The 25,402-nt window shown below is 34.5% G+C and overlaps 3 protein-coding genes across 3 annotated transcripts; 2 read left to right on the top strand and 1 right to left on the bottom strand.

The window, feature by feature from the left end:
* Positions 1-1,593: 1,593 nt before the first annotated feature.
* LOTGIDRAFT_112611 (hypothetical protein) lies at positions 1,594-15,656 on the bottom strand (the record flags this gene model as incomplete). The annotated part of the gene is made up of 21 exons (XM_009050395.1): positions 1,594-1,701; positions 2,003-2,177; positions 3,199-3,274; positions 4,212-4,307; positions 4,445-4,543; positions 4,915-5,002; positions 5,437-5,595; positions 6,062-6,169; positions 7,054-7,140; positions 9,390-9,464; positions 9,704-9,853; positions 10,944-11,269; positions 11,550-11,607; positions 11,833-11,943; positions 12,465-12,644; positions 13,116-13,238; positions 13,650-13,731; positions 14,157-14,290; positions 14,644-14,900; positions 15,271-15,346; positions 15,558-15,656. 21 exons carry the CDS (start codon positions 15,654-15,656, stop codon positions 1,594-1,596), a joined length of 2,667 nt encoding a protein of 888 aa, XP_009048643.1.
* A 1,187-nt stretch (positions 15,657-16,843) lies between these two features.
* Positions 16,844-19,362, top strand: LOTGIDRAFT_83319 (hypothetical protein; the record flags this gene model as incomplete). Its single annotated transcript, XM_009050394.1, has 6 exons — positions 16,844-17,009; positions 17,354-17,493; positions 17,857-18,101; positions 18,225-18,453; positions 18,854-18,970; positions 19,219-19,362. Coding segments are annotated over 6 exons (1,041 nt in total), but the record flags the coding sequence as incomplete, so codon positions are not given.
* A 2,421-nt stretch (positions 19,363-21,783) lies between these two features.
* LOTGIDRAFT_157798 (hypothetical protein) lies at positions 21,784-24,482 on the top strand (the record flags this gene model as incomplete). Its single annotated transcript, XM_009050393.1, has 8 exons — positions 21,784-21,924; positions 22,250-22,450; positions 22,606-22,680; positions 22,816-22,935; positions 23,147-23,240; positions 23,659-23,795; positions 24,044-24,127; positions 24,429-24,482. 8 exons carry the CDS (start codon positions 21,784-21,786, stop codon positions 24,480-24,482), a joined length of 906 nt encoding a protein of 301 aa, XP_009048641.1.
* Between the last annotated feature and the right edge of the window lie 920 nt (positions 24,483-25,402).

Raw genomic sequence — 25,402 nt, 5'->3', positions numbered from 1 at the left:
AATAAGTATCACAATTTCAGTAGAAGATTGCAAAATTTTCCATTAATCTTTCAACAGCAGCAAAGGAGAATTTCACAAGAATTCCTCAAAATTAATCGCCTTTTAACATTTTTCACTCAATTTTGATGGCCAAACAAACAGCACTCATACAGTCTGTTATTATTTAGTTTAGACATCCTCAACCATCTACATCAAATACTTAGATGAATATCATCCATGTTGAGTGATAGGAATTCTAATGCAGACATATTTTGGACACACTGATAAAGGATAAAAAATGTGCTTGACTTTCAAAATTTGACATAAAGTGCCATAAATATCTAGATGACAAGACATAGCTACGTGTAAATAATTTAGTACAGGGTTTGTTGCCGTCCAATGAAAAACATTTAAAATTCAAACCATCCAATAAAATTGTGGGAAAATGACAGACGGAAACGCTACAAAATTAACTCACAATTAGATATTGGCATTTCTATAAGCTAATCAATTTGAAAGCTAAAAGCAAATCAAAAGCCATTTTGGAAAAATGAAAACCACTTGGTTTTTAGCTTACAGAATTGGATGATGTATTTACGATGAATAGGCTTCATGCTAAGTAAGTAGTAAGTGGACACAACTTTCACGTAACTGACCGATACATTTCAACATGCAACGTAACCATGGAGATGTCTGATATCTAGTTGCTATAGTAACATCTATGACATCACATCCTACAGGTCGTTAATCTTCAATAAAAATGCTGGAATTCTACGATAGGTGTTAAATACAGACAACGATAGTTTAAAAATACTCGAAAAGTTCTAAAATAGGACATGCAATGTTGGTATCTACCAATCTGTATTCGTGTCACAGATTTAACGATAAAACACGCGACAACGCGACGATTATCCCTACCCATTCGCGACCCACCCGAACTAAGAATGCCCCGGTTCCCATGCCGCAGGTCTACTGGTCTTCTGGTTGTGGTGTTGGATGTGACCAGGCTCTGTTTGGACCCCTTGTGGAGTCGGCCCTCCCTCGCCAACCCTTACGCGGACCCTAAGATACTCAACGCGATAGAGCACCTTCCCGATTTATTTCCCCGATCTGAAAAGAGAAAAAAGCAAGAGTCTTTAGAACCAAGATTTCACTGCTATAAATCTGTCAGAACCAGTGCGATAATGAAGATATTTTGATGATAAAAAACTTCAAACGCTGCGACGGATTCTATTTTTATCTCAGCACAATTTTAGTACCAAATAACTACAGAGTTATCCAGCCTGCGTATGTGCACTTTCATTTTTGGTTGACATTTTTCATTGAAGTCTGTTTTGACGTCGCATTAAGGCAAGTGCAAGCCAAAGAGAGAAGCTAGAAGAACATCTAGCATCACAATCTGGGACTGCTACAACAATTACCAAGCAATTCTACTCTCCATGCAGACTTGACACTTTACATTTAGAAGGCACAGAGCCACAGAGCCATTCAATAGGAAATGTGAAAAATTTAGGACAGCACCAGCTTCCTTCCCTTTGCTTTTGCTTTATTCATTGGTTGAAAATGAGAGTTTCTGACCAATGAGATGACTGTACTTACTGTGGAAGTGGAAATTCAGACTTGGTAATTGACTGCGAGACGTTCTCGTAGAGCCTGAGGGAATTGATCTGAGAATTTACCCCAGTTCTCATCTCCTACTTGATTCTTGAAACCATGTAGAATCTGAAAAGTAGGTTAAAAACATGAAAATTTTAACTGCAAAGGAAGTTAACGTACAGTCTGTAGCACACAGGGCCACAGTTTATTATCCCATCTGATTTAATTTTTGGAAGAATCCTCCATTCCTTGAAATCTAACTATTGTCAAACAGTGTACAATGAGGGAAATTGAGAGATCAGACAGTAGGAAGGTTGGTTTCATAAAAAATCAACAAGTTTAGGATGCTGATAGATTGTCATCATTTCTCTTTAAGCCTCGTCAACAAGTTTGAAATAAACTTAGAAATAATAATTGACTAACAAACCTTGTAGAACATGTCGCGAAGGTCTTGTTTAGGATGAACCCAGGAAGCTACGGCATCGCAGAAAAATATAAAATCTTGAACAACGCCACCTGGATTAGCACTAATCATTAGACAAACTCCCCGGAATGCAGAATCCTTTTCCTCGTTGTCTCTGATGTTACGTAGCGATGTACACCTGAAATTCATAACAATACTTTTAAACGTACAAGATTTTACAACATTTACTTTATAATAATTATTTAAAAATTCGATGAACAAGACGGAATCTCTGAAAGGGATGTTAACTTTCTGAAAAAAATCCAGATGTCAAACCCAAACAATCAAACATAAACAGCATTTATATTCCCAGAAATGTATTTCGAATCCTATTAGTAAATTTTAGCCATGAGGACTTTTAAAAAGATTTGTCATGTTTAATCCCAATGTCTTAATAAACATAATTTGGGATTGATATTCAAGGGAAGCAACCCAGGTTTAATCAAGAGATCAGACAGTAGGAAGGTTGGTTTCATTTTAAATCAACAAGTTTAGGATGCTGATAGTTTGTCATCATTTCTCTTTCAAACCAGACTGGTATTTCACAGGGTGCAGGCACAAGAAGTCTTGGTCGCTGATATTTATCGCCAACTCGAATCTTGAGTAAAATCTCTTCTAAGATTATTGCAATGCTAACAGGATTTTTAATATCAAACCAGATTGATATTTGTCTCCGATTGTTTTATTGTCTGCCGAAATTCATGTCAAGACTCTAGTCGGCGACAAAACACAGCGATAAGACCGTTAGTACACCTGCACCTTAAGGAGCTTAAATGTTCTTGTACATTGAAACTTTCTGTAGATTTTTACAAACATTTAGCACGTCTGGACATTTCTCAAAAATATCAAGATAAACAATTTGTTGAAAGTTGATATTTCTCAATACAAAATTCTACACTTACTAATTCTTATGGTAAGATTTTTGAAAACGGGACCCAGACATTTGACTTTCTCTTGTTAAGCTTATGTTAAGTACATTAATTTAGATACAAAATCTAACAGTTTTACTACATATTACTAAACGCTACTCTACTATAAAACAAAATAATGCTTTTAGATAGAGTTTAAACGCACAAACAATTTGAAGCCAAACATTAACCCATCACCAAATTAATGAATTGAAAAATGAAAAAAAAATGAAAAATTAAAATCGTACGGACCATAGACGTATAAACTGTTGTAACAAAGGAGCCACTTCCGCGGGACATACTAAACCAATCCGTCCAATCGTAATGGCTATTCACCCATCGTCATGACAACACCAAAATGGAACGTTACCGAAAGGAAGAAATAAGAAAAGACAAAAAAATCAACGAAGTGACAAACAATTGAGTTTATAAAATATAAATAAAGCATTGCTAGCAAGGAGTCGTAAATTATCAGAAATAAGTTTTCCCACAAGCCCACACAGCACAATATCTTACATTTATGCATGAAAAAATGAATTTTGTGGCATTTTTTAATAATTTTGCTTGATGCATGGGACCCTCATTTTGTATTCAGCCTATTCTTGGGTTTCAAAACAAGACAAATGAAAAATCTAAAGGTGCCCTTCACATCAAAGCGATTACCAGTTGCGTATGGGTTAAAAATTAAAATCATGGTAACTGGTGATCGCTATAATGAGAGAGCCACATAAAACATTCCACCCTCAAGAGAGCAAGTGTTACCACGGTTTCCAACAAGAAATAGAAAACGTAAATGTATATAGTACATCAATATAGCAGTACAACATATAAACAGACATGTTATCAATTCAATTTCTGTCTTGGCATGGATTCGGAATTACCCATCATCCCTTTTTCCTAAAAGCTGTTCAGACATTTCTGTCATAGAGGGTTTAAAAATAGGTATTCTAGTCCTTGTTTATATACAAGGATGCAACATTCTGATTTCTTGCTAGTTGTCTACTCTTTGTCAACTTGACTGAATGATAATGATGCTTTTAGTCTTCTCAATACATAGAATGATTTGCTTTGTAGAGTCCACGGGCAAGATGTTTTACTCAGATTTAACCATGTGCACAATCCAACAGCCTTGACATACATTTACACCCGAAATGATACATGCATCCATTGAATACAAACTATAATATAAGATGTTTCAACCAAGTTACACAATCCGTGTAAACTTTTAAAGAAAGGAAAGAATGTAAAACAGTTAAAAACTCTACCTGTATTTTCGAGCAGTGTTTTGGGTGTATTAGGTCTGTTGATGATATCTATTAGAGGGTTGATCACTAACTTCACGTACGGCTCCATATCAGCTCCTAAAAAAATATTTATTGAATTTCAACATCACATATCAGTACCGTGTTTCACTGTATCAGGCAAACTAAGACTAAGATAATATTTGTCATGCTTTATGATCTTTATATTTCTATATCTTTTGATAAAGGGCACTTACCCATTTTGAGAGATATTTCGCCAATGGCCCAGGTAGCGTTATTACAAACAGAAATAAATTCTGGGTTTAAATTGGCTCCTAAGATCGGCATAAAATCACCTATAATAGAATAAAGTGTTTTAAATCATAAAAATATTACTTTTACCTTTTAACAGTTTATAGTATATCTCATGACCTTGAATAAATCATATTCACTCATAATTCCAGTCCACCCAGCTGTAAATGGGTGCGGATAATCAATGCCAAGAGGTTTGGCCAAGGACCAGCTGGTAAAAAGGATCCTTTACAGTGAACTTAAGTTGTTACCCTTGTAAAATATAGTTTGTTTCTTTTGAAATTTATGCCTCTGATGGCTTCAGTTAGAACAAGAAGTAAAATGAGATTGTGTTTATAAAATGAGTTTTTGGCTAGCTTGGCAACAAAACCATGTACAATGAAGGAAAGTACGAGTCAACAAGACTTGAACTTACCTATACAAGCCTTGACATGTTGAAAACAAGCCTTCGTTAAATCTCCTAGCAACGCAAACGAACTCTGACGAACCTCTGGCATCATGTCCTGAAAACAACATCCTCAAAATTAATACAATTCTTTTTTTAGGTCTTTTTTTTCCCAATGTTACAACATTTTCTCAACAATCTGTCAGAACCAGTGCGATAATGAAGATATTTTGATGATAAAAAACTTCAAACGCTGCGACGGATTCTTTTTTTATCTCGGCACAATATTAGTACCAAATAACTACAGAGTTATCCAGCCTGCGTATGTGCCGTTTCCATTTTAGTCGGTTTTTACCTGAATTATTACAATCAAATTCCCTCCATACTCAATAGCTTCAAGTCCTTTGAGACAAAGACAAAATATTTCCCCCAACTATGGAATTTGACAAGTTTACAAACCTAATGCATCAAGTATTTTTATAAGTTAAGTTTTTAAGAAAATTGGCCCCGAAAACTTGCGACTCAAAAACAAATTTTATTAATTCAACCCACCTGCATGCACTGAAAGAGTAATTTGAGTATGGCGCTATTAGCTACCAGACCTTCAATATTTCCTTCTAATCCTTCTGCTAGTCCACTCAGTAGATCTAACGCTACTATCATAAAATCTTTATCAGGGGGGTCATACTGCTCTGGTTGCTGAAGGTTAGCCTGAAATTATATGGAAGTCAAAAATCATTCTTATTTCAAAATTACTAGAAGAGGTTTGGCATTCTGCGTAATTATACCAGAAATAGAAAGAAACCATCTATTTATGACTATGAAAACAAGTTAGGATTATGAGAACCCTGTTAACCTCTGGTCCTTGATCTTTCCTGGATTATCCATACCTATTTATAGTTGGTTTGACTTGAATAATAAAGAAAGATGACTTATTCAAGTCACCAGAGACCGAGAAGATTGAGATTTCTTTTTAAAAGACTATTCTCTTTGTGGGATTGATGCCAGGACATCCTGCAGTGTACAATGAGGGAAATTGAGATCAGACAGTAGGAAGGTTGGTTTCATCTTAAATCAAAAAGTTTAGGATGCTGATAGATTGTCATCATTTCTCTTACACTAAGTTCACTCATGTCGACTTTTCTACTGAACTGAATTTGAAATACAATCTACTCACATAATTTTGGTTTAATGTCTGTTCAACTAGGGAAACACATCGTCTGTAGACTGGTTCACAATATGGGAGAAATCCTGACTGGAGAGCTGTGGCTACGCTTGATAAACACTGAAAATAACAAATCATAGTAACTAAAATAAGAACCTGACCTGCTTTCTCATCTAATCAGCATTGGATAAATTATTTAAAGTGAAAATTTATCTCGTTAGAAATCTCCGATCAAGTGATGACGGATGGCTAGAATTGGTTCCAAGTAGGGAAGTTACTTTGCTTCCCCGGAGAACTTAACCACAAAAATTTTACTCAATGTGAATTAGAAACTCATTTTCCTTGGGAGATTCCTGCAGAACAGAAGTATTCAGTCAAAAACTTTTTTGAGAATTTGTGCTCCAGCAGTATACACAATGTGTTGACTCAACTGAAAATGCGATGTCTACAGCTATCAAAGATATTGGCAAAATTCAAACTGAGGCCATTAGTCTTTAAAATCTGTCAGAACCAGTGCGATAATGAAGATATTTTGATGATAAAAAACTTCAAGCGCTGCGACGGATTCTATTTTTATCTCAGCACAATTTTAGTACCAAATAACTACAGAGTTATCCAGCCTGCGTATGTGCCGTGTTTTATGATGATAATATTGCAAATATAAAAAACATTTAATATTTTCTCTTTACAAAGCTGTCAGAACCAGTGCGAATCCAAAATTAGCCAAGATATTTCAAAAGTAGCCTTCGTATCATATATGAACAGTGTTTTCCACAAAAATTCCAAGTGAAATATAAGATCTTAAATCAAACAATGTGCAGCGCAATTTTCTGGTTGAAATTAGCAATTTTTTAGTATGAAATCATTAATTTTTGTAGGGGGATCAATTTGCATGGATTTCTTGGGTAAGCCCATACATAAAGTTATATCCCATGGTAATATCTAACAGTAGTATTGTGAATTAAAGCAGGGATTATCATCAAAAATATTAAAATATTACAAACCTCTAGAAGGGGAAATAAATCTTTATCTTCATCTTTCAACATATTCCATTTATTAATCAACGGTGGCATCAACATCTTCACATATTCCTGTAAATACACACAGGAATTACATTTTACATCCTGCTTTGATGCCTAGGATTGGACACAGATGGCCGACAGAATTAAGCATTCAAACAAAATAGTCTTTTCAGCTTCAGTTTGGTCAAATATCGATGACATGTAACGCTGAAATGAGTTTTCTCTCCTATTTTTAGGTCTTAGATTTGGCAAACAGCAATATTAATGACTACACAAGCCACAAATGAAAGTCTTTATATAATTCTATGCCTTGCAATCGCAACACAAATGAAAAAAAAATTGAGATGTTAAGAGGTTCAGCTAAAAAGTTGGTAGAAGGGATCCATGACAACTTATCTTAGTAAATTATGGTTTCTTTTTCGATCAATTTTATGAAATCTGTCAGAACCAGTGTGATAATGAAGATATTTTGATGATAAAAAACTTCAAACGCTGCGACGGATTCTATTTTTATCTCAGCACAATATTAGTACCAAATAACTACAGAGTTATCCAGCCTGCGTATGTGCCGTGTTTTAACAAGTTTAAAATATATAGTGAAACCTTCAAAATGTTCAGCTGTACTTTTCAACTTTGTTAAAATTCATGAAAGGTAGCCTTATCGGTCTTATCTGGAGTTTTAAAAACATTAAATGTTAACGGAATAAAGTCATATACCCTGAACTCCCATGTAATAGGATTTAAGGAAAATGACGTGACATCACATAGTAACAACCACTAGGGTCTATATTATCATATTATTAAATGGCCAGTAGAGTTGCCGCTAGTGTTGAAAGGGTGATAATACAGGTCTGTTTCTCAGATCAAGTCTGTCGTTCAGATTTTATTTTTATCAGAGTTGGATTGTTGTAAATCATCATTGAAACAGATCTATAACTTTTATTGAAAATATATTCAGGATTGATATTCGATTTAAAACTATAAAAATAATAAGGTAGTACAATATAAAGAACTGATTGATTTTGAAAATTTTAAGTGATCAAAGATCTTTTCTACCAGCTGGTCCATGGTCAAACCTCTTTGTAACTTAAATTCAGAAGGATCCTTCCCATTAGCTGGTCCTTGGCTAAACAAAGCCTCTTGGAATTGATCTTTCCCAGATTATATGTACCCATTTACAGCTGGGTTGACTGGTATAATGAGGAAAGATGACTAACCCAGAGTAACCAGACTTTCACACAATCGACCTAGATTAGAACCCATGATCATCATTTGTTCAACATAACCAAACAAGTGATGTTATGTAAAGATACCAACACTCTGACTGCGCTACAACCAGTCCTCATTGAAATTTCTTACAGTCCTGGATACATGTATCAAAATAATGAACTTTTATATTGCGGACATAAGCAGTCTTTTTTAGTGATAATACAGGTCTGTTTCTCAGATCAAGTCTGTCGTTCAGATTTAATTTTTTTATCAGAGTTGGATTGTTGTAAATCATCATAGAAACAGACCTCAATAATCATAAATTCTTTGGTCAAATAAACTACTGCCTGAAAGGTAACTATTAAGTTTCATGGTAATCGGGTGAAAACTAAGGCTACAACGTTTCCATATCAAATATCACAGATGTTAATTAACATAACAAGAGGTCCTTCCCTTTTGCCATTGCTCCAATAGAACAACAAGACCTATACATATCTATGCTACAGAATTCATCCAAAAGTCAACAAAAAATTTAACAAAATCTGCAAGATAAAAACTAGTGCAACATCATAAATACTGTCAGAAGTGTCAGCTGTAAGTAGGTTTTGTTCTATCAAGATTTCTCTATGTATGAGAACAGTTCACCTAAAGATAACATGAATTAAAGATCTGCTATGTCTCGTCTTCATGGTCAGTAAATGAAAATCTTATCCCCCCTTTCAACTGATATCCTAGTTTTATTGTCCGCCTTGTCACACGCACCAGGGCAGACATGTCTTCAGGGTTGTACAACATACTATCAGAATCAATGCTATATGAAGATACCAAGCTGAACATCTTCAAGTACACTGATTCTGTTTTATTCTGTGCACCATTCTACCACTAGGAGACTAAATAGTCAATTAGCCGGCTTAATTAGTGCAGTTTAAACTTTCTTTAATTAGCAAAACTGTTTCACATAAATTTAAAGCCGTTTTATGGTAGCATTGTGGTCTGTATTTAGCTCCAAGAATTACTTCTTGAGAAACCATTACCTGCCTGTTGTATATGTGAATAGAGCACCTTTCAAAATTTTGCAAAAATTCCCCAAATATAATGAATTTTCTTACCTCTTTATTTAAATGGTGTCCAACTGAATCCGCCAAAGTTCCGATAGCATCGTACAATATTAACAGATTCTTATGCTGAAAAAATATCAACAAATTTCATAGAGGAGGTGAAGGCTGAGCATGTTTCCACAGTTTTATAAAAGGTCAAGCAGTGTGCAATGAGGGAAATGAGATCAGACAGTAGGAAGGTTGGTTTCATTTTAAATCAACAAGTTTAGGATGCTGATAGGTTGTCATCATTTCTCTTTGTCCAATCATCCTTTTTCCAATCAAATTACCAGGTACAATAAAGAAAGTAATATCTGATAACTTACCTGATATTTGCCGAAAGCGTAGACCAGGGTCTCTAAGATAAAAGATAGATATGGTACTAGTTCGGTACAGGCCTCTTCCTCTAGGGTAGCGAACGCCGAGCACGCAGCCTCCTGGACTCTTTTATTACTGTCCAACACTCTCTTTAATAACTGAAATATAACAAAATAAAAACAGTCAAATTTTCAATTTAATCAAATTACTTTTTATAAAAAATTGGACTGCTTTAAGAGATTTTGATATTCTGTTTTTAAGATAAAATAGTAATCAGGAATTCCTAGAGAACTAAAGTTTTAATCTTAAATGATAGGCCTCAAATCAGCTACTCTTGTTGGTTCCCAAACATTTAACAACCAAGGGAGAGAACTGTAAATAAGACACAGCCGGAGAATATCATTTATCAGCAAATGACTTGATAATCCTAGCATCATATTTACAGTTTTTCCACGAAAATAAATTCTAAAAATTTGTATCTGCATAATCAAAACAGGCCTACAGTGATGATGCAAAGAAGACAACCAAATCTTGGCATTAGGATTTGAAAATGGGAAAGGGCATCTTGGAATTTGCAACTATTGGCGTGTAAATGAAGGAATCCCTTTTAAATGGAAGAGTCAGTCAGCCGGAGGTTGTCATTTATAAATTAAATGGTATCTAGCTTTTTAATCATCATCCTCTTCATTTTAACTCCTTGAGAAGAATAGATAAGGTAGGGTGTACCTCAGAGATCGTCAATAAAATATAATATAGTTTGCAAGGCCACGTATTCACCAAACAATCGTAGCACTAGGATATCCTCCAAACATTGTCAGAAGTTAGGACATCCTAGAGCTAAGATTGTTTTAAGCCCAAATAGCCAGGTTTTTTAAGAAAGGTGAAGAGTCAGTCAGCCGGAGGTTGTCATTTATAAATTAAATGGTATCTAGCTTTTTAATCATCATTCTCTTCTTTATTCCCGATAAATCCCACTCTGGGAGAAAATCTTTTTTCAGGATTTAATAAAAATATGCACACTCCATTATTATTATTGGTAAATTGATGAGGTAGGACTAAATGAGGTGTGGTGTCCAGTGCAGGGAAAGTTGATCAAATCAAAGCCAAATATATGTGTATTCACTTCTATTTTGTGTTGCACAGACAATCCTGGATATGCGTCTGCTTCTCATATTTTCTACTCTCTTGATAATTCCACACATAATGCCTTAACACTTTTCCAAGGTTTAAATAAAGCAAACGTCTTACCTCCGTCATCAGTGGTTTTAAGTATCTCTCATGAGGTTGACCTACGACCCAGTGAGCGTAACGACTCAATGTCCAGCATGTGATGGAACGAACTAACGCCTTTTTATCTGACAACCAATTGATGAGATATGGTACAAGTTCTGGAAGATGGGGCATCATTCCATTCATACATCCCTCGGCAATCGCTCCCAGCACCAGTATTCCCGACTCCCGTATTTCCCAGTCGTTACTGAATAACGTCTCCTTCAGGATTGGGAGGAGAAATGGTAAAATATCTTCATGGAACACATTGGCTAACACATCTAACGCTGCAGCTGAACATTTTCCTGATAAAAAATTGAATTCAAAATTAATTAAAACTTTTAAGAAATGAAATGAATTGGCGTAAAAGACATCGGATTGTCCAATCACTAAAATTGATTTCATATTAAGCTGCAGTATATCCAATCAGATTATTAAGTTTCTTAAAAGCTGGAGTGATCTTTGTAGAGTTTTGGAGAAAAAAACCCTGAATTTTGTTATATCTAGGGTTACATTTTGAGAATAAAGCTTTTAATTCATAAAGCAATTGTCCAAAAATGATCGTAAGTCGAAAAATAAACTTACTGAGATTCCAATCTGATAAACTTTCATCATCATCATAACCCTCTTCTGATTCTCCATCCTGAAATACAATTTATATTTATAGAATAGGTCATCACGAATAGTTCAGATTTCATTCTATGATATATTATAACTTTCCAAAAAGCGAAAAACAATATTTAAGGGCCTTTACAAAAGTTATGTCATAACTTGTTTAGTTTTCGTTGAATTGCAAGTTCAGAAATTTGACTGTAACTTGAATGGTTCAATACATCTTTACAATCTCTTGAAAAAATATCATTCTTACCTCCTCAGCATTATCTTCTGCTCGTTTCTGATTGTGTGTTTTAGATTTATGAAATCGTGGTTTAATGTCGGATTCATTATCAGGAATCATTTCATCCTCTTCTACGTCACCCTGAAAAAAAAAACGACAGAAACATTGTCATTCAAACACATTTTAGTCAATATTTGTGGGAAGTGAAGGTTAGATTCCCCAAATTTTTCCAGGTCTGGGACATCGAACGCCAATAACAAGGCAGGTAACTGTAAATCAGACACAGCCGGAGAATATCATTTATCAACAAATGACTTGACAATCCTATCATCATATTTACAGTTTAAATTTTGAGAACAGACTGCCTATTCTCCATCTTAGCGATAGGATGTCATTGTGTCTTAATTTTTAACACTGTTTCCAGCATATTCTGGCGCTAAGATTGCTTTGAGAGTACATGGCCAGTTCATTTTCAATAAAGCTGAAATCTACCTTTACATCGCAGAAATCTACAAAAACAAAGACTACTCCAGGCACAAAGACAACTTATGGAATGACTAACTTTTGCAAGAAACCAATTACTTTTAGATAAACTCAATTTTTTTGGGGGAAAAAGTCACAATTACTATTTACCACTAACAAATGTTTGTTTTCTTTCTTACCTTGAGCAGTATGATATCAATCTCTGAATATTTCATTCCCTTTACAAGAATTGGAACTAATCTGGCAATATGACTGGACAGAACTTCTTTACATACAGCCTGTTCTGCTAGAGATAACCAGAATTCACACGCTTCCAATGCCACGCCGTCGTCGTTATCTTGTGTCCTTAGCAACATATACTGGAATAAGACATATATACCATTACTCTCAGAGTAAGTGTTAATGTGACGGACTTGAATTTTGAAGTTCACAAGAATTTGAATTTAAATGAAGAGTCAGTCAGCCGGAGGTTGTCATTTATAAATTAAATGGTATCTAGCTTTTTAATCATCATTCTCTTCATTTTTTGGGGGGGAAACTTCCTCTGGGGGAAATTCTTGGCAGTATTAGACAATAGAATTAGAAGTGGGCTAGTTCACTGTGAATCTAATGTTTTTTTTCAGGAATTTGTTCGAGATGGCAAGCTCTAGAAGAGGCAGAATGATAACTGTTAAAGTGTTTTGTTTGTCTTTGGCAAGCCTTTTATCAAACAAATATTTTTTTTAAAAAGTTTCAACATTACGTTTGACATTCCCTTACAAAAAGACCAAGATCTTTTACACCTTCAATTAAGTTCTAAAATAAGGTCCTGAAGAATCAAAGAGACTAACCTCTATAATGTTATTGATGTGTGGCATCAATCTGTCCATTCTGACTTCCACCAACATAACCAACGCTCGACAAACATTCTTACGCACTTCCGTGTCTTCATCACTCGCCAGAAAAAATAAATTCTGGAAAAAAAAATATTCAATAATTAACCATGCACATGACATGAGTTTTATACCATTCTTTTCTGTTACAGATTAGGCAATTGATGACAGGAAATGCCATATGGTGTGAATTTTAGGCATCTTATCTCCCTCAGCATATGAAAGACAATCCAGGAAAGATCAATGCCAAGAGGTTTGGCCGAGGACCAGTTGGTAGAAAGAATAGGTTGGTTGGTTGGTAGATGACAAGTTAACGTTCGCTACCACAACCAACCTATCCTTTCTAGGATAGGCATAAACCTAAGTCTTTATACCTGTAAAATATGGTTGTCTATTGTTTAATTCTAGGCCTCAAAAATTGGGTGTAACCTATAATGGCTTCAACACAAAGAATCAATATTACATTATATCAATTTGCTCTAAAATACCCACCTCTATAAAAGTATCAATATGGACCATCAAGGCCTGGGTTCGGCTGATAATAAACTGATTAACACACGCTATAGCATGGGATCTGAAGTACAGAGAATAGTCTTAACAGATTGCTCAATACTGTTCAATAAGTATGGATAACAATATACACGTGCACCTTAGTAGGCAAATTGGTGACAAGATTTAAAATACATCTCCAAAAACAATTGTCATTTAAAATTTTCTCTTTACAAAACTGTCAGAACCAGTGCGATAATGAAGATATTTTGATGATAAAAAACTTCAAACGCTGCGACGGATTCTATTTTCATCTCAGCACAATTATAGTACCAAATAACTACAGAGTTATTCAGCCTGCGTATGTGCCGTGTTTTATGACGATACTATTGCAAAGGGTCTTATACATTATTATTATCATTATGTGATGTCATATTTGTTAAAAAATTTAAAATAACTCTTACAATTCCTTGAAAATAGGGCATTGAACTTCATTATATTTCTAATTACCTGATTTTAGGACTTTGATGCCTAAAGAACTGTAGAAATTTCGGAATAAGAATATTTAATGGTCTGTTTACAGAATCATTGTCCAGACATTCAGCCGAATCCTCACAGATTTTCTGCAAGGCTCCAAAAGCTCCCTAAAATTACGACATATATCAACAATCTGAAAACATTTAGCTTATTAACTGAGATCTTAGAATTCCCAACCGGATATTTAAATATGTTGGAGATATCAGGAACTCATGAAAAATCTAGAAAATCCTGCACATTTGCATAAAATAAAAAGATCTACTAAGGACCCAAATGGAATTATACTCATTTTGGAGCTCAATTTAGATGTGACTGGCAAATACAAATACATCAACAGAATCTGGATGCATTTTGTTCAATTCATGGAACGCATCTGCCATTTTATACAGCTTTTATCCTTCGATATCAACAGACGTCAAACAAAAAACTAGAATTTTAAAAGTTGATTACCAGTTCTCACCTCACAGATATTGTAATCTTCAGATTCTAGACACTGACATAACGTAGGTAACAACTCAGACCAATTTCGTAGTTCACCCTTCGCTACAATAGTGGTTACTAGGATACCAATTGTAGCTCGGATCAACGGAGATTGGTCTCCAATACTGTTCAAACATTCTTGTTTTATGAAGGTTGTCACTTCAGCTGGAAACTTCTCAAAATGAGCTCGAACATTATTTTTTAGAATAAGACCACTCAAAGATCTGGTGGGATCATCTGGAATACAAATGTTTTTTTCAATTTTCTGCGTCTGATTGAGTTAATGATGTCATGGCAACACCATGCTGTGTTCAATAAGGGAAATTATGACAGAACAGTGAGCTGCTTAACATGAACAGGTTGTAGTGCAAAACTACAAGGGCTTTTTGCCTTAACATCTTTCAAACACTGGACCTTTAAACTTCTGGGTAGCAAGCATCAAACTCACATCATAAGAAAGAAAGGTCATGACTGATAGCAGAGGTCCCAAGACCATTTCTTTCATGGACGTTTCAGGATGGATAATGATTTGACTTCTAGTGCAAAACAGAAACAAGGAAATTGACATTTTCCTTTTAAGATTTTTTTTTATTTGGAAAAACCCTACCTTCAGTTTTCAATTTTGTGAGAACGAATATGAGATAATTATTGAAATCTGGGTATCTATTTAGTTCTTCTAATTTCTAAACCGATGGATAAAGAAAAAATAAGTAATCAATTCATCTCAGTCATTCAGTGAGGTCTAAAATATGAAATGTAAAAAATTCCGCCATACCGATTTCACAAGCAAATCACAAGATTTTGCACGTGGTTGAGTTTTCGATCGTCAAAAAAAGGCGATCTACACGTATTAAGGGGTGTCTATTTGGGTATTTTAACAGATCAAAAGGATACTTGTTGAACGGCTCTCTGAGTCGCCGTATCGGGGGACTGAGACTCCTTCAAAAGTTGTAAAATCTGTTGAAGCCCTGACTCTTCTGGCTGCCACGCCATTTTGGCTTCTTCTGAATAAATTCCGAAATTTACGACGAAAATCGCCGGAAACGACCGGAAAGATGAGACTTTTGATTATCCAGACTGAAAATGCTATGAGTTTGAAGAGGAATGAAAACGACTGGATAATGAAACTGCAAATCAATAAAATCGATTTCAAGGAATTTATAAACTTTTGTTGACAACTGCAGCTTTTTTGTCAAAAACCCCAAAATCACCCAAAAAATCTTGTCTACTTTGAAAGAAAATGCCAAATATGTCTTTAATCAAAGTAAATTATTTTTAATTTGTTACGTAATTTTTCATTGGTTAAAAAAAAATCAAGGAAGTTATCTGCCCTTTATTTACATTCTACTTTTACTTTAGCAAAATGGCCTTTAATGTTGGAACGCATTAAAATTCCGTCCTTTTAAATGAAATTTTGGTTCGATCGGTGAGTGTTTGGTGAGTATTTTAGTTCAAAAATTACTCCCCTTGAACTGTCAAATATTTCCATTTCGTTAAATCCAGAATTTGTTGCAAATGTAGACGTATTTTTGACATTTCAAGGCATCTTCTTGTGAATCAATCAATCATAACCAATCATTTGGATAAAAATAGACTTGACGCAGATTTTAAACTAATGCCTTTGTGAAGTTATTAATTACTATTATCAAGATAAGGAAATAAAAGTTGTAGAGGTTTGCAATAGATTATCAAGAGCGTCGGCAATTGGCATAGTGTACAGACTAAGACGCTCTCACTCACAGTCACACTTTCATTAACTGCTCACACTGAGCACTGATGGGAACGAGAGAGCTCTGAATTGCCAGTGTAGGCGATATATTTGAACAGGCACTCTATGTGAAGCTATGTAACTGAGGTAACTGCACATGAGTTTTTGGCCATGAGTGAAGTATAAAAGGGCAGTCTATAAATAAAAAGTTTCATGCTTCTATTAATCAAATTAATATATTTAGGTCAATGAGAAGTCAAGTGAACCCAAAACAACAATGGAATGTCATACAAAATCTGATGAAGAAAATTTGAAAATTCTTCCTCAATCCCAAAAAGAAACTGTGGAAATAATTCAAAACTCTGCTGAGGTTAAAACAACTATGGAACCTCAGACAAAATTTGAAGTAAATGTGGAAATTATGAATGAATCTGAAGAAGAAACACCAGTGGACAGTCTAAGATTAGATCTACTACCTACTGAGATTCTGATGTATATTTGTGATTTTGTGGATGCCAAGACGATAATTAAAAGTTTATGTAAAGTTTGTCAAGCGTTTCAGCTGATATTCTCGGGTGATGTTTATTGGAAGTTGAGAATATTTAAAAGATGGCCGGAACAATACCCTGCTGTTTCAGGTTTGATACTATGTTTATTAAAGAAATTTATTTTTCAGGTCATAGTACTTCAAGATCAAGGTTGGATACAATTTGACAGGCAACCAAAAACACACCTGATTTTACAAGTGAGCTCTTCCAATCATAGTATATAAAAAGAAAGTAATGCATGTGTGGAAGAGTTCACTATAAAGTTGAGGGATGTCAAGTAGGTGACTGGCACACTATATCCAGCCTTAGTCATAATACAGATGTCTTGCATAGTTGGTTGTAATTTTGAATATCTTTAGTACTCCACGCAGTGTGCAATAAGAGAAAAAATCCTAAATTCTCAATCTCCTATTTTTTTTTTATTTTTTGTGTAGTTGATGATTTTGATTGGAAAGAAGGCTGTATAGCTCGAGAAGATTACAATAGAAAATGGCAGAATCCTGAAGAATATTATCACCATATATCATACAGTGCTGGTTTATTCGCAGCAGTTGATGCTGTACATTTGATGAAGGTAAACTATTTTCAGCTCTTTATGTAAATTAAAATACAAAAAAGAACTGTCTATCTCTTGACCCGCGATAATTTTTGTCCAGTAAGTCGTAAATCCATGTCCATTATTCTGTCCGTCAGTTTCTGGAATAGATAGTACACGTATTCAACTGTTATTAATGAAGTGTCGCTTTGAGTACATCTATATAAAATCCTTAAATTAACATCAAGTCTATATTTGACCTCTTCCCAGTATTTGGCGACAGATTTATTGCCCCTGTCCATAAATATTGAAATTGCTGTTGATCCTAGTTTTCAACCCATTTTGTGAAAAGAATGCTGAATCTTTCATTTAAATGATCAACTTAGATATTTAATTTTCCAGAATGGGTCAATATTGGCAGCTGGCTCTAGAGATAGATATCTGACTGTTTTAAACCTTGACCGGTACGATTCAGACCAGCCTGTAGATAGTATGAAAGATATGCTGGTATATAGTGACAGGAAGGAACACACAGGTTGGATCTGGTCTCTGGCGTCTGTTGATAATCAGCTGGCTACAGGCTCCTGGGATACGTTTATAAAATTATGGGATGTAGACGCAGGATGTGAGTCGATATCAAAATTCAAGTAAGTCCAAAAAAATCTTACTGGCTAGTCAAAAAGAAAGAGGCTTTTCTCCTGACGTATTCATAAAAGGCATTGGTTTTCCTTTCAGTTGTTCTAACTGTGAATCTTTGTCATATTTTCCAGATGTAAATCAGCAGTACTCTCCCTTTATATGGAACCAGGCTTTATAGCCGCAGGAAGTTACGATAAATGTTTAAATTTGATCGATCCACGAGATGGGAAAGTTGACTCCAAACGTTTACATCGTCAGCCTGTTTTATGTGTTGCCGGGGACGATAAATACATCATAACAGGAAGTGAAGATAAAACGATCAAGATTTACGACCGACGGGCGGGATCACTTTATAAAACGGTTAAGGTAAGAAACGGAGTACATATATCGTGGTGTATTATTAACTATTATAAGCAGATGAGGCTAGGGATTACTTGTTGTCACTTATTTTTAAAAATCTGACACTTAATCAGGTATTGTCTTGTGCATCATAGAATTAAGAAGAAGTGTACCTATTTTGTACTGAATCCATAATAAGGTTGTTCCAAAAAAGCAAGCGGTGGCTCAGCATTAGTCTGTCCTTGTGTATTTGTCTATTCTTTTTTTTACTGTATCCATGATAGGATTGTGCTTTACATGTGCTGCGGAGCCAGATAGGGATGAATTGGCTTAACATTAGTCTCCCCATATTTACCCTTACATCTTTGATTCCCGAATGATAATGGCTATGGAAGGAGGTAACTCTGTGATATATTTTTAGCTAGAAGACTGCTATCCATTAGATTTAAATTATGGTGATAATCAACTCTGGTTTGGGGATAAAACAGGAAATTTACACCTCATCAACACGACACATGGTGATTTTAATATGGTGGCAGTAAGTTTCTGTTTATTTCATTTGTTACTGTCACTGTCTTTTCCTCATTCAGAATTTATGGTGTTGCTTGTATTCATTAGCACAATCAAGTACATGTACAGAAAAGTAGGACATTTGAACTTAGCTAGATTATTCCAAAGGGTTTTAATGAAATAGTTCCTTACTTCACAAAAATACTTTTGTTCAAACTGAACTAGATACTACACCTTGATTCTCCACGATTTTTAAAAATGTATTATTATTTTTAGACATACGATGTCGGCCATACTGGTAAACTGACTGGTGTACAAAGAACTCCTGGATCAATTTTTACTTCGAGCAGCGATAACACGATAAAAGTTCTACAACCTACATTAAATCCCACGGCAATGACTACGCTTAAACATCATGATGGTGATGTAGCAGGGGTAGGTATAGAGTTATTGCTCTTGATTTGAATTTCCTAAAGAAAGAGACACAAGTGTGTGAAGCTTTTGAATATGAAACAAAATTTTATGTTCATTATAGCAAAATCTTTGTGGCCAACATGAATTGGTCATGTCATCCGTGCTCTTTGCATGAATTTTCTAATTGCTGAGCCACAGAAGTCAGACTGAAATTGAATTGGTGTAAATAGAAGCTATAAATGTACCTGATAATCATACACTCGAAAACCTCATAACATTTAGTTTAAGATTCTTTTGAATCAGAAATCTGTAACGATATTTGATGTCTGCTTATATTTCTATTTATAGATCAGTTATCAGAATGGTATCTTGGCGTCTGCAGGGTGTGATATATCAATCGGAATTTGGCTCCCGAAATAATCACGGACCAACATAATATTTATAAACGCTTGTGATACATTCCAGTTCAGAGATTCAAGACCAACTACTTTGTACCTCTCATAATTTTATCACCCCTCATCCCCCCCCAACCCCCCCAAAACCCTTCTACCCAGCTTTGAGAGATTCCTACCAGACTGTTGTCAAATGACTTTTTCAAAATCTAGATGAATTGAATCTCATACTGCGGAAAGATCAAAATAAATCAAAACTTTTTCTATGTAGCTAATCTGAAAGTCACTTATTCATATCAGGAGTATATTGTTGACAGATGTCAGTTAGCTAGAACCATATTTATGCTTACCCAGTTATTATTAATCGTCTTTAGCTAGGTAACAGGGAGAAAAACTAGACTGTATTTTATTCTGTGGTGTTGAACTGGTTAAAGTATATATGTTAAGTTAAATCAAATTAGAAGATAAGTTCTCTTGGTCCATTGTAGCCTTATGAGATCATCAATTTCGTCTAATTAGAATAAAATTATCAAGTAAATTAATGTCTTGGGATCAGTTTGTAAATTATTTTGAACATATAAAAAAAGTGAAAAAAAGACTAGCTGTTTTATTTGCACTATTTCTGAATTTATTAACTCAATATTTCACATGTTTTCAAGTAGAATTTGTGGAGTATTTGATCCAAACAAAGTGCTTTTTTGTGTATCTAGCAAAATGGAATTTTTTTCTGCGAATTACTACACTCATCCATGCACTCGCGATGGCACATGTCATGACCCAGACAAAAACTAAGACCAAACATTAAGAACTTCATTTTATTGAGATTATAAATAAGCTTTGTTTCACTTACAGACTAAAATAGCATGCATTTATTACAATTCATTCAATATTCAGTTTAATATTTTTGTAGTTTATTTGCAAGATCCAAATAAAAAAATAACTTAATATAACTTTTCTTGGTTTATATTTATAACATTACTATTAGATCCCCTCCGCACCGTAGCAGGTGACCCCATGTCAGATTGTCAACTTATTTTCAACCGCTATCATGTGCAAAAGGTCATTTTGATTGGTTGAAATTTAAGGCCTCGTACAAAGCTATATAGATAAAGTGAACCACAGATCCATTTATTATTAATAAGGGAGCGTACTTTCAAGGTCAAACATATTATATTCAAAGTTAAATCTATAAATCATAAGTTTGACACAGCCTGAGAAATTAATTGTGGTAAAAGGGAGATAACTCTATTTAACAGGTGAGATATATTTACCTGTCACTGTCACCTGACCACTAGAGGGCGGCACATCAAAGGATAGACCGACATGTAAACAGAAGCGTCATTAGTTTCACCTCAGTCGGGTCAGTTTTTGGGGATTTTCTGGTGATATTGGACAAGATTTGACCTTGCTTTTCCAGAACTATGAAGATCATAGTCTTCTAAAAAATGTTGATGTTCCTGGAGTTTAAAAATACGATACGGAACATAGAGTTTTTGCCTTACCTTGCTACCCCTGCGGGCTCCTGATAGGTCTAATTAAAACATCATGCAGTGTACAATGAGGGAACTTTTGCCAGGACAGAAGCACAAGCCTACTACATAATACAAGTGGTGAATGAGTTGAACACTTGCTCGCAAACCTAAAGCTCCGGAGTTCGATCCCTGCAAGGTCAAAATGGACCTGTGTTTTTAACTGTGATTCTCCCTGCCATTGATGAAGATCAGAGAGGCTGAGATTAAAAAAGAGTGTTGTTTTTGTTTGGATAAAAACCATCTTGTGTGCTAGATGATGACAAAAGTGGACTGCTATAGTACTGGCAAAATTTTTTCAATCAACGACAATACCCATGCCCCATATTCCTTAAGCCTGGAGCTGAATAGTATGACATCTAACTACATTTTATTTTCAGAAATTTCTGACCTTACCTCAATTTTGGCTTTATATATTTTTAGATGACAGTAGGCTATGGTTTAATAACTATTAAAATATACACAGTGAGTCTAGTCTAGTCTAGTCCAGAGTTAGGGCTAATAAAATGACGGGTAATTCTTATTCTCTGGAGTCAGAGGAACTTAACGATGATCTTCTGGAATTCAGACGCTGTGGGTACGACCAGAATAAAGGCATTGGCTTGTGGATTAAATATTTATTTGTGGTTTTTCTAGTTGTAGGTTTAGTAAGTATCTATTTTTGTAAGATATTTTTAACATATTGAGGTGGGGGGAGAGAGTGGTATGATTTGAGACTAGGTATAGGGGGCCAAATTGACTAAAATATAGATTGGTATGTTTTCTTTTATGTTTTTTCTGAGGTTGCCATTTACCATCCATGATGATGAACTGAAATTAGAGCCCATGATTAATTTGTTGGACATAACTAAGCAAACAACTTGAGCTATTTCTAAGCCAATGTACTATTTGCAGTCCCCATAAAGGAAAGTATGATGGGATTTTATATCAGTAGACCAATAAATTAAATATATCTTAATATCAACATTTCAGTTTGGAGCATTGGCTATATTAGGTATAGGAATTTGGACGTACGAAGCTGAATATGGAAGTAAAGTTTTATCCAAGTTAATCGGAGTCAATCTATATCAGGTTGATTCGTATATTTTAATCGGGGTTGGTTCCGCCATTATATTTGTTACTATGTTAGGTATTTGTGGATTGGTTGCTCAATACAGATGTCTTATGGGATTGGTAAGTTTTGCACAAATTTTTATTTTTTCGCTACTTTTCCAAAATTAAGTTTATTCAACCTATATTTTCTATTTTATGATATTTCTATGAAGTACTTCTCAATTTCAATTGATCAAGTGGAGATTATAATGACCATTTTAAATCTCTTATTTCAGCATCTGAGTCTACTAGCATTCACGTCAGTAATGTTGTTTGTAGCTGGAATTCTGGGATATGTTCTTATCAGCGAGGTAAGTTTTCAACATATTAACAAATTTTGTCCTTTTTTGGTTGCAGATGCTCAAATAAAACTGTCGTTGAAAAGCAAATACTTTATCCTAAATATTGTCAAGGAGAAAACTCAAAATTTCTTCTTTCTATTACAGTTAGAAGATAAAGTACGAAGCAAGATGGATGATACATTAGTGAATCATTATGGGATAGATATTGATAAAAACGCACAGAATCTCGAGATAACAGAAGCATGGGATGAAATACAGAAAAATGTAGGTTGAAATTTGCATGAAAATTTTATTTTTCAAAAGTTTGAGTGAAAATATTTTAATTCAACCTCATGAGTTTACCCCCCCATCGGGTCCGTCTGCCCCTATTTGTACCCCCAGTCTCTGAAGGCTGGCGCCAACATGGCTACTGAGTTAAGGATTAATAATTTAAACAAGAATGAAAATTGATGATAATGGTTTAATTTAATTTCAGTTTGAATGTTGTGGGGTGTACGGAGATGTAAATGAAACCAATTCCTGGGCTATATATAAACAAAGATCCAAATGGTTTCTTAAATCATATTCTAGTGAGTATTGGATCATAATTACAGAAAACTACTTACTGTGAAAATTAACACCTTACAATATGCTTCAGAGGACAAATCCAGAAGATCTGGTGGCATATTCTCGAAACGATCTTAGAGCTAAAGTGTCCTAGGTTCTTATCTTCTAACATTGATTCTAAGACATCCTGACACTTCGATCGTTTCAAGAATACGTGGCCAGGTTCTCATGATTATAAATTGACTGAAAACTGGTTATTTTGGAGCTCCATTGAGACACAACTGATCAATCCAATTGGTTAGATTTCATGTTTAGTGTTTGGGTGACGGATTAGCATATAGTAAGCTGGATCTTGTTTTCGAAACCTTGCTTTAATCGGTTTCATAATTTCCCCGAGGTTAGTGAGGGTTTAAACTATAAATCTATTTGATCTCGTTTCAGATGAAACGTTTGTACCAGCTAGTTGTTGTGAGAATCGGAATGAAGAAGAATGCCGGTATTTAACTAACAGTACCTATCTACTAGCTGACCCTGTAGTACAATATCCTACTAACGCCAACTTTACTCTGTATACATACGTAAGTATCTCTTGCTGTTGATGAAAACAAATCTGAGAAAACTGACATAGGTGGAGGGAGATCTACTTAAATTAACAAGTCAACCATTAAATCTCTCTATTATAAATAATCGGAATTTTAGCCTTAATTATAACAGATTGTCAATCTTGTTTGTATGATTTTAAGCCAGTTGACACATGAAAAAATAAGATCACCATTAGCTTGGGTTTTTATTATGGTGTGCATTATATTTCCGTCAATATTTGTAGGGTTGTTTTGATAAATTGGATCCGTATTTAGAGAAAACTGGAATAGTAATTGGTACTACAGCCATAACTGTTGGTGTTTTACTAGTAAGTAGCTTCACATCTTTCTTCTGTTAAGGTCTCAATTTCTGATGCAACCTGAACTGTGTCCAAACAGCAATAAAACTATAGGACAAGCCTACTATTGGCATTCAGTTTTTTCAGCCTTTATTCTTAATATAGCCCATTCGTAAAGACAGCCCTATTGAACCTTCAACGTGCCTGTGTTGGCATTGAAGAGGAAATTATTACAAGAATATTCTGACTAATTCTTGAGATCTATTGTAGTCAAAGACATTCAAGTTCAGATGTATTAAATAAATTATCGGAATTGAAATTTATATTTCAGCTGATAGAGTTAGTACTATCTATTTTAATGTACAGAATGTTGCCTCCAAGTTAATCAGTTACCATGGTGACGGATTTATTTTAATGCTCAAATTTTTTTAAACTGCTGGTTGTGGTGCATGGCATTTTACAATATATTACAAGGATACTTATAAATATCCTTTGAACCAGCTGGATCTTGATTTTACAATATCAATTTAAATTCTCATGGATCCTGTCTACCAACTGGTTCCAGACCAAACCTCTGGCAATAACTTTACAAGGATGGCAACTTATATCAGCTTAATGAAGTAGTCGAAGAATTGTATTTTTGATTACCACGACTGTGATATTATTTTAGTCTGTATCGGGGGCCAATTTTATATAAATTAGACTTTTTGAAATTATTTTTTGAAAGTGTGTATGTTTGTGTATGTCTAAGAATTATTTTAATTTAATTTTTAAACCAGTCATTTTTTAATTTGTAAATATTCCAGTCTAAATTTTTTTATTATTTGTTCAATGAAGATAAAAATTATTTAAACGTTCATTTTTGTGGAATTTAGAGTCAATTTCAATATAATTATATAATAATCTTAAAGCAGAGTTAAAACTGAAAATTATGATGCAAGTCAGACAATATTTTAAAATGTTATATGCAAATAAAATTTTGAAAACAGGGATTACCTCAACTATGTCGCAGCATTTTTCTTTTATGGAATGATCTTAGTATTCCTTGCCACATGATTACTGATTGTAACATGTTATTTTATGATTTAGGCTCTGAAGGTTAAACAAACAGCGTTTCTGACACTGAGGCTGTATCACAGGCATCTTATTTGCCATCATAATTGCATTTGAAGATTTCAAAGGATCTAGTGATGTAAATTTTTAAATGTTCTGTAACTATGTTGTATAATACAATGTTAATTGTTGTACTAAAACTATTAAAACCTAGTTTTTCTTGTGAAATAATGTAAAAGGTAGTTGAAGATC

The sequence above is a fragment of the Lottia gigantea genome (assembly GCF_000327385.1).
Source record: "Lottia gigantea unplaced genomic scaffold LOTGIsca_15, whole genome shotgun sequence".
NCBI classification, from domain to species: Eukaryota; Metazoa; Mollusca; class Gastropoda; family Lottiidae; genus Lottia; species Lottia gigantea.
Note: the sequence above shows the minus strand (reverse complement) of the source record. Positions and strands in the feature narration are given on the sequence as shown.